The sequence below is a fragment of the Coenobita brevimanus genome, chromosome 72 (assembly GCF_032717465.1).
Source record: "Coenobita brevimanus isolate Jiangsu-jjx chromosome 72, ASM3271746v2, whole genome shotgun sequence".
Classification (NCBI taxonomy): Eukaryota; Metazoa; Arthropoda; class Malacostraca; order Decapoda; family Coenobitidae; genus Coenobita; species Coenobita brevimanus.
Genome location: NC_137025.1, coordinates 659,561 through 671,359, shown reverse-complemented (window position 1 = coordinate 671,359; position 11,799 = coordinate 659,561). Strand labels below are relative to the sequence as shown.

Genomic DNA, 11,799 nt, shown 5'->3' with positions numbered 1-11,799 from the left:
CCCTCCTCAGTTAAAATTTTACTGAACTGATATATGGGGAAAGCACTACCAAGATGGGAAGCAATAGCCACAGCAGCTCATCACGACATTACACATGCCCAGAAACCTTGTCTGGAGGGGCATGGAAGCCTGATGGGGGGGCTTTACCTCTGCTCCCTACCCCCCTGACATTTATAATTCACCCTCAAAAATGCTCACTCAGTCATGGGTGGAGAAAACTGTTTTTGAAATATGAGCTGTTTCATGGACCAGCTTTTGGCACACACACATTTCAGAGTTCAGGCAGTTGTGTTCTTTCAGTAATATACTGGTGTCAGGGGTAATGGGGTGGGGCTGATTCATGGACAGTCCCTTTGACATGAAGGCAAGAGTGTACACCTGTAAAGACACCACCTCAGGCCTGGTGAACTGAGGGCCACTGCTGCTGCCACATCGTTGGAAATGGTGCTTAAGGTTAAAAGTAACGAGTAAATCTGTGTGACTGGTGGCGTGGACAGCAGGAGAATCTATTTATCCATATCTGTCATTCAATCCTTGGCCACTGCATAAGCAGCATAGATGCCCGAGGCTAGGTTATTCAGGCCAAGTATTTAAGAAAAGCCCTTTGCCCCTGAATGGCATTATGTGAGGAAAAACCACAACCATCACTTAGATTTAATCCTTTATGGATCAAAACCAGTTGGGGTGATGAGAATCAAAGCTGTCTGGTGAGGGGAATGTGTTGAAGGGGATAATCAACCACTCAAACTGTGAGACCTTTGGGGTCCTTTGCAATACTTACATGACTTTGGAATTAATATAAGACCATGATTCCTGTCATTTCACTACTTGGTAAGTGGGGCCTCTGTTTTACTTGTAATGTACTCTAGGAAATAAATGGAGGTCCAGACCCTCATTCTACTTTAGAGGTATGACATGGCAAAATTAAGCCCTTTGTTTAGGACTTACTTTTGCACCAGGTCAAGCCCCCTACATCATCTGGGGTTTCTAGTTTTGACAAAATCACAACTAACGTATGGCAGTGAAGCTTGGACCTTGTTGGAAGGACACAAGCCAACAGTGAGAGCAGTGGAAATGTCAGTTATTTGAGAGGAGCATGTGGAGTTATATGGAGAGACAGACTGACAAATGAGGAGGTGAAGGAACACTGTAATGTGGATGTGATGTGATAGAAACCCTTAGGAGAAATCCATTGAGAAGGTTTGGCCATGTGGAGAGGATGGAGGGCAAGAAACTAACGAGGAGAGTGAACGCAAGTGAGGTGGAGGGGGGGATAGGGAGGGAGAGGCCAAGGATGAGATGGAGGGATGGAGTGATGAGGTATATGAGAGGAGGAGGCGTGAGCTGGGAGCAAGGCAGTGAAGCGGGACTGGACAGGACAATGTGGACACGGTTTGTTTGTGGCCACCCCTTATGGGATTGAACTGTCTGGCAACAGATATATAGACAGACAATCTATTGGAAATACATGTTAAAAAAAAAAAGTAGGAGGCCTCTCACTCATGACTTTCCCCCCTAAAGAATTTCTGTCCATTGCCATGTCAGGCTACTATGTTTTAAGTTATCATCTTACAACGACCTAGATGGATGCTGAAGTAGTCCTTTGTCATGAAACAGATGATTCAGTTGTCTAGAAAGGCAGCGGTGAGAGGAAAGAGTCTGTTATACGAGTCGTTCGTATTCAAATGTTCATGCCACCTGAAGGACTGACGCCATATTATGGGCTATGCACTGCGCTCTATAACACGGAGGGGCTGTTTCTGCAGCGAGCATGTGAGACTTACAGTCCCAGTGTTGAAACACCCACACTTGTCGCCTCCACCACAGTAAAGTCATTGGAACACTGTTCTTAGCTTGCTTTCTCCGTCTCAGTCCTGCTTCTATGTATACAATACAGTAGCCACCGGATTATCCGACATAACAGAGCCAATGGCATGTCTAGACTGTGGATCCATCTGGATAATGGCCTTCTCCCCTGGCCCCCTTTTGTACATACGGTACCCTATCTTTGAAAGCCATTGTGAAAGGCCACTATACAGTACATCAAACGACACTTATTCCTGGTGTTTTACACTACTGTATCTGGTCAAGCAGACCTTTAAACCACAGCCATGCAATTACCATGGTCAAGCAGACCCATCAACTACAGACACGCAATCACCATTGCAGGGCGATACCTTGCAGTGACGGGAAAAAACATGAAAAAACTGGTCCTGCCAAACCAAAAACGTTCGTTCGGCCATAATTTCCATCCACACACAAGCAATTTGTCCGGATAAAATGGTAAAATGTATGAATAATGGTTTCGAATAGATCACAGGATCTGGGTAATGAACTGTTCGGATAATGGACGTCCGGATAATCGAGGGATTACCATATATCATAATACAAAAATATACAGTAGATTATTATTTTTTTCTACCTAGCTCTGTGAATTATATGGGATACATTTAGCCAAGAGTACGGTAGGAATAAAATAACACTGGTTGCTGCAGTGTACAGCACACCATTTTTCTTCTATGACCTCCTTAACCTAACGTCTATTAAATTAATAAAAGATGGTTTTCTGGCTTACAGGGAATCATTAAACTTGTCACTCAGGTGGCTTTACGTTGTGTGACAAGCTTAATGGTTTCCTGTAAGCCAAGAAACCATTTACAGTGCTGGGTGGTAATCATATAACCAACATGTACGTGTTCCCTGCATGCCAATAAGTGGGTTGGCGGAGGGTTTGTGCCCCTTCCCGTAAAACAACAAAGACAAACGGCCACCCTTTACGGGATCATGGCACCTCTCTATTGATACAGGTATGAGCATGATTTGAATAATGATCATTTCACCATCATAAATTATATACCGGTAAGCACATTATACACAGTAAAAAAGTGTCATTATCTATCTGTCTACAGTACTACCTACACATATCTTTACATACATAAACATACAGTACTCCCTTAATTATTTCTTACTGATTTTTAACTACAATCAATCTACCAAGCTGCTTTCATACCTTCCTACCAACAGCTTCCTCTGTGATGGATTCCCAGCGTTATGCAGGCTAATAATACTGTAGCACTGTGATAAAAGCATTACTAATTTGTGAACACTGCTGTCCTCAGTGGAGATGACACACGTAACGCCCGCCACTTCCAGCCAGCCACTGAACTCCCTCTGTCGGTGGGTAGGTACAAAGAGGCCATAGTATCAGAAACTAATGGTGTTGCAAGTAGTAGTTAGCTTTTGTTAATATAAAATTTGCTTGTCATTAAAGACGGCGTACTATATTTAGTAAGTAATGTAAATATTTATATATTTTATCCCTGGTGACAGTCTATATGGTCTTCCTTATCGGATCATTATATTTTGGCCCAAATCTTTTTTGTATATTGTAGAATTGTTGCGTGGTGCTTACTGTATTTATGTATTGGTTAATAATTCCTTGAAATATAATAAAGATAAGTTGGCTGATGAAGCATATAGAAAAATCCATAGTGGGAGACAGTCCACCAGTCACCCTAATTTTTCCTCGCTCTCGGTGTGGACGTCAAACTTTGCAACTGAGGCCAGAAGCACCATGACCGAACTTATTCCCGAGTGCTGCTGGGTCCTGGCGTATGTGGCGAGAAGTATATGATAAAGCAGGCGGCGGGAGTGAGGTGACATGGTGGGAGAAGTGCGTCCAGCCTGACCCCTCTTGCTGGTCGCTCTCACAACGTCACTTGCATGTCACTTCCTCATGTCGTCCTTATGCCTCCAGTTTTCGATTATGAAGACTGAGGCAGCTTCCCAATTGGCACATGGCGCAAGAGGCTGTGCTGAAGATACTTCATTGTGTTCCATTGGTAAAGGTGAGATTTATTTTGTTTTAACTCTAACCGAAAATCATGTTTCTTGCATGCAACTTCCTGTAGGCCTCATGTTAGTCTCCATTTCCCCACTGATTGGGTGTAAAGACTGAAATAGCGTCTTGTACCTAGGTTATATTCACCTATTGAAGATTTTTTTTCTTTAAATTTCCATGTGATTCGTAAAAACATCCTGTAATGGTACCACACTTTCCTTTGTAACAGTTTTTCATAGTTACTGATCCTCTGACACTCAGATTAATCTGTACAGTTATTTATATCTTTGTTCACAAATTATTTCTTTTTTCTTCAATTTAAGCCACGTTTTTGTGAGCCATTCAGGCCGGTCAGGACTAGTCCCGTGGCTGTTCTGGTAAGACAGTTTCAGAAAAATCAGACCGGCCAAGACCAATCTCTAGCGGTCCTACCCCCAGAGCCAGGACTGAGTTTACCCAGTCCTGCACACAAAAGATGCGCGGTAGCACTGGGCAGCAAGTACAGGGAGGAGCATTCCATGCCTGGGGTAAACAGCTGATACAGCAAAGATGGCCAACAGAAGTGAAAGTTAAATACTGTATTATTTTAAAAATAGAATTTGCACAAATAACAGTCAGCAGTGACATAGGACAGTGATATAAATGTAGATGACTAGATGCTTCTTGAAATGAATACTTGTTTAAACCTGAATTGAAAAAAAGGATCAGTTATGGCTGAAGTAGTAAGTTATTAATGTCTGGAGAGAAATTCAAATTCCGTGAGTCTCGGTGGATTATTACGGTACAGTATAAGGTACGGTAATGACAGCGCTTACAACTATTTCCCAATAATAATTCCATAAGGACGAGTATTGCATCCTTTGCTTCCGGTTATTAGTTCACTTTTAACTGAAAAGGTAAGCTGAACATTTATTTCACTTCAAGGTGTAATGAGAACTCATTATCATGATTCTAATAGTGACACACCAGGAAGCTGTCATACTTTCTTTTATTTGACATACAAACAGCTTCTGGGTACGCTAGTAATGACAATACTTGTAGCAAAATTGATATATTACCATCTTATTCCATTTACAGTGCTGGGTGGTAATATATAATCATCCCACACATGTTCCCTACTTGTCAGCAAGTAGGTTGGCGGAGGGTTTGTGCCTTTTCCCGTCCACTAACCCAAAGACAAACAGCCACCCATTACGGGATTATGGCATCTAGCTGTAGATAGATAGATAGAAGTCATGCCACAGTGTGTCTATCATGTTGACAAAGTCCTGCCCTCCAGAACCCACGTGCTGAGTCGTCACCATGAAGCGAGGACGTGACCAGACCCCAGAAGAGGAGCCGCTGTCCAAACGCATCAATAACCTGCACCTGGATGGCTCGGCACGCTTGCTGAACGGCTCCAGTGCCATGCTTTTACCTCACCCAGGACATCCCTCCATACCATCACAGTCCGGACACCCCATACCCCAATACCCTGGACACTTAGGACCTCCTGCAGATGCAATGCAGGGCCAACTGGGTGATGTGATGGTGAATGGCTTGAACAATAATGTGCATACAGGGCACGGTGTTAACAGTATGGGTTGTCCAAACTTAAATGGTCTTGGGAATGGTATGGCAAGGCAGGGAGACCTTGGGGGCATGTCACATGAGCTAATGGAAGGGCAAGATGGAATGAGGAACGAGCTAATGGTAGGGCAGGCAGGCAGTGTTAATGGTATGGTGTGCCCAGGCCTGAATGGGCTTGGGAATGGTATAACAGGGCAGGGGGACCTTGGGGCCATGTCAAATGAGCTAATGGTAGAGCAGGGTGGAATGAGAAATGAACTCTTGGTGGGACAGGCAGGCATAACAGAGGATATGATCGCCAGACGGGAACTGCCAGAGTCCCTAAGCCTGTCTTACCCTCGCCTGAACCCCACGGACAACAACCAATACTTCTCATTTAATCGTGTCCTCCACCACCTTCACATTGAGCGGCTCCGGCGGCTTGGCAAAATATCATTCTGAGTCGTAAGTAATTCAGACTTTAACCCATCATCCTGACACTTATTTTCTATTCTGGAAAAAAGAAATCCAATGGTAGAAAGAAGAAATAAAAGTGGTTTAATATAGATGTTTTTAACCCCTTCACTGTGGGAAATATATCCTAAGCTGAATAAAATTGTCAGGTTGTTACAAGAGTGAAGTGAAAGTGATAATCATTGTTATTAGCATAACCAGAGGAGTGGCCATGGTGGCACTGGACATCCTGAAAATATTCCTGGCCATCCCAAATGTCTGGGGGACTTCTTTTCTTAAAGTTCTTCTTCAGTCAGCCCATAATTAGGCTTTCTTACCCCATTTTTAAAATCTTAATTATGCTGCTGGTCATGGTACTGATGAACTTAATGGGGAGTGTTTCTAACTGCTTCACACCAATGGGTTTATCATACAAAGAGATAGTAATTCCTTCAAAATGCTGATGTCTTCAGTTCTCTTTTCTTTGCATAATGAAGACATTTCAAACTGAAGGGGTTAGATACAACCTTCATTAGCTCCTTCATGACAGGAGCTCTTCCCTAAAACCTGAAAAAAATTGTCTGCCCATAACACGATGAGAGCCCCTGGTGGCCTTTTGGTTAGGATGTCCCAGTCATTGTGATAGCCTTCCATAATTTCAGTTCTTAGTGATTACTGGAGGCTTATCATATACCGCCTTACAAGGAAGTGACTTGCTCATCTATCTTTAATCATATAGGACTGCAATATCCTCGCCACAGGTCCCCTGCTCCTCAAATGGTGGGATGAAGTTTGCAGCATGCAGAACAAAACGTCAATGAAAAGTTGTAGATGTTCCATTTTCTTTGCATGGACAAGTGATTATTTTTATAAAGAAAAAAGAAAGTAATTATTTGATTTGTGTATGAGATCTGTTGTGTGCTTTCCTTTGTGATCATTTTTATACAGGAAGAAATTGACTTCTATGTTATATAAAAAAAATGTAACGGTTGCATTAATTACACTGTATACAACTTTTGTGTGCTTTCTGTCAGTCTGTCTATCTATTGCCAGATGCCTCAATCCTGTAAGGAGTGCCACAAACAAATTGCCTCCATGTCGCCCTGTCCCCCTGTATTTCATTCCCCTACCCCTAGCTCACACACTACCTCTCTTATATTCCTCTCCATTCCATCCCTCCATCTCATTCTTGGCCTCCTCCTCCTCCCTCTCCCCCCCTCCACCTCATTCATATACACTCCTCGTCAATCTCTAGTTCTCCGTCCTCTCCACATGGCCAGACCACCTCGATATTTTTTTCCTGATGCTTTCTATCACATCCACATCCACACCACAATGCTCTTTCACTTCCTCATTTGTCAGTTTATCTCTCTATGTAACTCCACATGCTCCTCTCAAATAACTCATTTTTAACTGCTTACTCTTGCCTTGTGTCCTTCCAACAACGTCCAAGCTTCACTTCCATACGTTACGGTTGGTATCATAATACTGTACTATCATGTGGCAACTTTTTCACTTCCTTGCTTACTTCCCTGTTTCTTATCACTGCTTTCAAAGAACCAGCAACCTTTCTTCCTTGTACCCATTCAAGCACTTCATCCTCCAAACTTTCATCCTTACCCATCACACTACCCTAGTAGTTAAGTGCACACACATTTTCTATTTCCTCCTCATCCATCCTCACTGTACATTCAGTGACTTCATTTCTCTCAAAGACTACAACTTTACTCTTCCCTACATTCACTTTTGGATTCCGTTTCTTACACACTCTCCCAAACTCACTCACCAAGCCTTGCAGTTCCCCTTCGTTTTCACTGAACAATACAGTATTGGCAGCAAACAACAATACAGGAAGTTTCCAAATGCTGCCCTCTCTTATTAGAGCCTCTCCAACATCCAATGCTCTGTCTCGTATCTCTTTTATAATCCCATCCATATGCGGATTGAACAACCATAGAGACATGACACATCCATGTTTCAATCCAAGATTCAGATAGAAAAATTCACTCAGTTCACTACACACACTGCAGCCTTAGCACCCTTGTACATACTCTTCACGGCATTCAACAACTTCCCATTTCCTCCATATATTCTTAATATTTTTCACATTCCTTGTCCATCCACTCTGTCATATGATTTTGTAAGTGTGCTTTCCATTCATGATTTTTATATTGAAGAAATAGTGACCATTAAGACAAGCTGTGTGTAATTTTATTGTGGTTTTTGTTGCATCATTTTTGTACAGCCAAAAGTAATAGTTTAAAAAGTTACGTGTGATATATTTTTTTGTCATTTTTAATTTACTTTTTTATAATAAAAAAAAAGTGTTAAAGTGAAATGTATGTGTTTTTTTTTATAAATTTTTATACAGAAAAAAGGGGTAGTTGAAAGGAGCTGTGAGATTTCTGATATTGTATTTATTCATCATTATTATGCAGTCATCCATTGTCTTGTGGTGCTCAGCTTTGCTGGTTCTGTTTCTTCATTGATGATTTAACCATCACAAAGTACAATACTTTTAAGTGTTTTTTGATAATTTAACAAGACTGGGTGTTAAATAATCTCAGAATGCTTTTTTAAATGGTGTATTCTAATGTGGAGATGTTGGGTGGGAGAGAGAGACAGTTTAAAGCTTGAATTCTCTAATGTGTGTCTGTCCCACCCAACATTTCCACTTGCCACTTTGGATCATCTGCATACTGTGTTCTAACGTCTGGTGATGGTTTGGGACACTACAAAGGATTTTAGGCCATTACATAGTTTAATTATGGTTGTGGGAGCCCTTTGTTTTATCCCCCGAAATCCGAGTGACATACAGGGTGGCCCCGTAAAAAGCACTGTACTAGAAGCTCACGTGGCTGTATATTGCGTGCTTTGGGGATGGGTCAGTTGGCTGGTGTGTACATGGGTGTGGGAAATGAATAAAGGATGCAGGGTGGATACTGCTAACACTGATTGAACCATCTCCACAACACACACAAAATCACCAGGCGAAGTGGTAATGGCGATATATGGGCCATGCTGAATATTTAGGTTGATTCTTCCTTCATCCAGGCAATTTTATTTAGCTTAGGTCAGACCTCGGGTAGTGAAGGTGTTAAGTAAGGACATACCTCACCCCTCCAGTGTGAAAAATATGTCCTAAGCCGAGTAAGATCATCTGGAGATAGGAAGAAAAACATAAAAAAATACATCCCGAGATCCAGGGAGTTAAAAATTACACAGCCTCACGGAAATTCATTCCTTGTGTGTCCATGTAACGTAACCCCTTGAAAGATGAGGGATTACTGTACTGTATAGGTAAAATGACGATGAAATAAACTTTGTGATTTATGTCCAACTTTAAACAGAAGGTAGTTGTTAAATGTGGTTTGTATTCATTTTTATACAGTGAAAAGTGGTGGGCTAAGCGAGTTACTGGTATGAATATGTGTGATTTAGTTTCATTTTTATACAGAAATAGATGAATTATATGTGATTTATGCTCATATTTATCCAGAGAAAAAAGTTAGTTAAATGAACTCCTGGTATATGTGATTTATTTTCATTTTTATACAGATAAAAGCGATTATCAGAGGATGTATGTGGGAAATATCGTGTGTCTTTTAATTTATCATCTTTATCTTGTGTTGTTTATATTTATCAGCATTATTTTTATGAAGAAGAAAATTGCCACGTGAGTCATATGCAAAATGTAGTTTGTAATTTATACTTATCATCTTTATCTGTCATGCTGTTTTTATTTACTGTCATTATCTTTATGTACTGGCTCAACCTGCAGGTTTATATCCAAGGGGTGGTTGAGGTTTATTGCTCATGTAATACCACTCAGGGATGAGTGAGGCTGGTCACACTCATCTTAAATGTCAGGACCAACTTGCCTAGCCCTGGGCTCCTATGCTCCTCATGAGGCATCAAAGGATTAGATAATGAATGAGTGAATGAAAATCTTTATGCAGAAATAAAATGTCGATGACGTGAAGTGTACTGTAAGAGATTCTAATTGATTTTATACAGAAGAATTGGAAGTTAATTGAGTCATTGGCTTATGTGATTTATACTATTTTTTAAACAAGAAAAATTATACTGTAGTTTTAAATGAATCAGATATATGTGACTTGCATCACTACTGCAGTACAAGTGGTAAATTTTATACAGATTGGAGTGTCTTACAGACTGTGAGATACCATCAGTGTGTTTTCAGTCGCAGATATAATTAGTAAATGGGATCTCTTTTGTCATGCCACAGGGGGAATTAGGCTGGTCATCTTCCCTTAAGAGGACTGTGTTAGACTAGCCTTGGCCTCCTATGCCTTGTTGGGGTAATATAATGGAATCTATATGTATTGTGTGACTTTTTTTTTTTTTTTTCCCCACCGAAGGAAGTAGGCCGGTCATCTGCCCTTACATGTAATGGACTATTTCACCGGGGTAAATATATCATTATATGTTACCATTTCTGGAGAGCGTTGAACTGGAGATCTGATAATGTGAATCTGAATATTATAGTCTACTCATTGTGTACCAGGTGTTAAGTGCTGGAGAGGGGTGCCCTCATGTGGTGGCACTGATGTAGCTTGGCAGTGGAGATGCCCAGTTATATAAATGTCCCTAAACTCCTTCTGTATCCCCTGAAAGGAAGATCGACAAAAATCCCTCAGCTCCCTCCCTGTACCCCAAAAGGAGGATGGTGGACTGCAGTAAGAGGGCAGCTAAAGCCAGCGGTCCACTGGGTTCATGTTCAGATAAGCTTAGGGCTGAAACTACTACTGCCATGTTGTTATCATCATGTGTGTTATATATTTCTCAGAGAGTGTATTGTAAACAGATATGGGACAGTTTTTGCCTTCCTTGTTTACTGTGTGTTGTTTCATGTTACCTATGTTGCAGTGTGTGTGTGTGTGTGTGTGTGTGAGTTAGCCCTTTCAGTCCCATAACATAATTTTACTTTATGCTTGGTTTTTATTTAGCATAAGTTAGACGTCTTGAAGTAAAAAGGTGAATGGAGGCTGCACCTGACCTCTCCGGATCAAAAAGTTTATACATCAGTGAATGAAAGCATCTAGACATAACAAATACAAAGAGAAAAATACAAAATGGAAAAAACAGGTCATTGGACAAAAATTAAAGGAAAAGTATATCGTCTGATAAAAATAATATGAAAAATAGGTATTAACAGAAAAATATAAATGGAAAAAGTACATCCACCAGCAAAAATAAAGTAAAAAAAAAATGTATCATCTGGCAGAATTAAAGGGAAAAAATATGTCATGGAATTGTGCGGGCAAACGTGTCTTGGTGGAGCTGTGTTCAGTGTACAATCAGCGACAGAAATCCCATTGCCTTTTCTCTTCCTCTGTCCATTGACAATCAGCCTAATGAGTCTGGAACAGCTATAGTCTTCTCACTTTAACTTGGCCTAAAAATTGCAGTCTCTTAATCTTAAATGCTGAGTTGTATTGACAGATGACACTGGAATAAGGTACAGTACTAGCAACAAAGAAGTGCTGTGGAATGGAGGCAGAGCCATAGCATTATCTGCTGTGTCACAGAGCTGAATGTGATAAGTGTGAAAAGATGAAAATCTTGGCAAAGTTAAGGTGAAAAGAGTATAAACACTGGTGACTGTATTAGGCCACACTTCATTAACATCAGTATCGTTTGCTTTGGAGCCACCAGACTAAGGGCCATGTTATTAGTTATATTGTTGGCATTGTATCTTCTCTTCCACATTGATGTTATGCATAGTACACCTGGGCATAATTTTGTGTGTTGTTTATATCATCACCATTGGTTGCATAAGTGACATACAAGAGGATAGTGAGGTGTATTGTGCAAAATAAATCACTGCAGAAGAAGCATTAAGTAGTCTGCAAAAGCCTGTAATAATATGACCCAAATTTTCAAAGTCCATGGAGAGGATAGCAAGGGAGAGGACATTTGTTGCTCATTGTACA

General features: G+C 40.9%; 1 protein-coding gene across 1 annotated transcript; it reads left to right on the top strand.

The window, feature by feature from the left end:
* Nucleotides 1-3,759: 3,759 nt before the first annotated feature.
* Nucleotides 3,760-5,851, top strand: LOC145407212 (uncharacterized). Its single transcript, XM_080278248.1, has 2 exons — nucleotides 3,760-3,848; nucleotides 5,121-5,851. Exon 2 carries the CDS (start codon nucleotides 5,144-5,146, stop codon nucleotides 5,849-5,851), a length of 708 nt encoding a protein of 235 aa, XP_080134374.1. The 5' UTR covers nucleotides 3,760-3,848; nucleotides 5,121-5,143.
* Nucleotides 5,852-11,799: the final 5,948 nt, after the last annotated feature.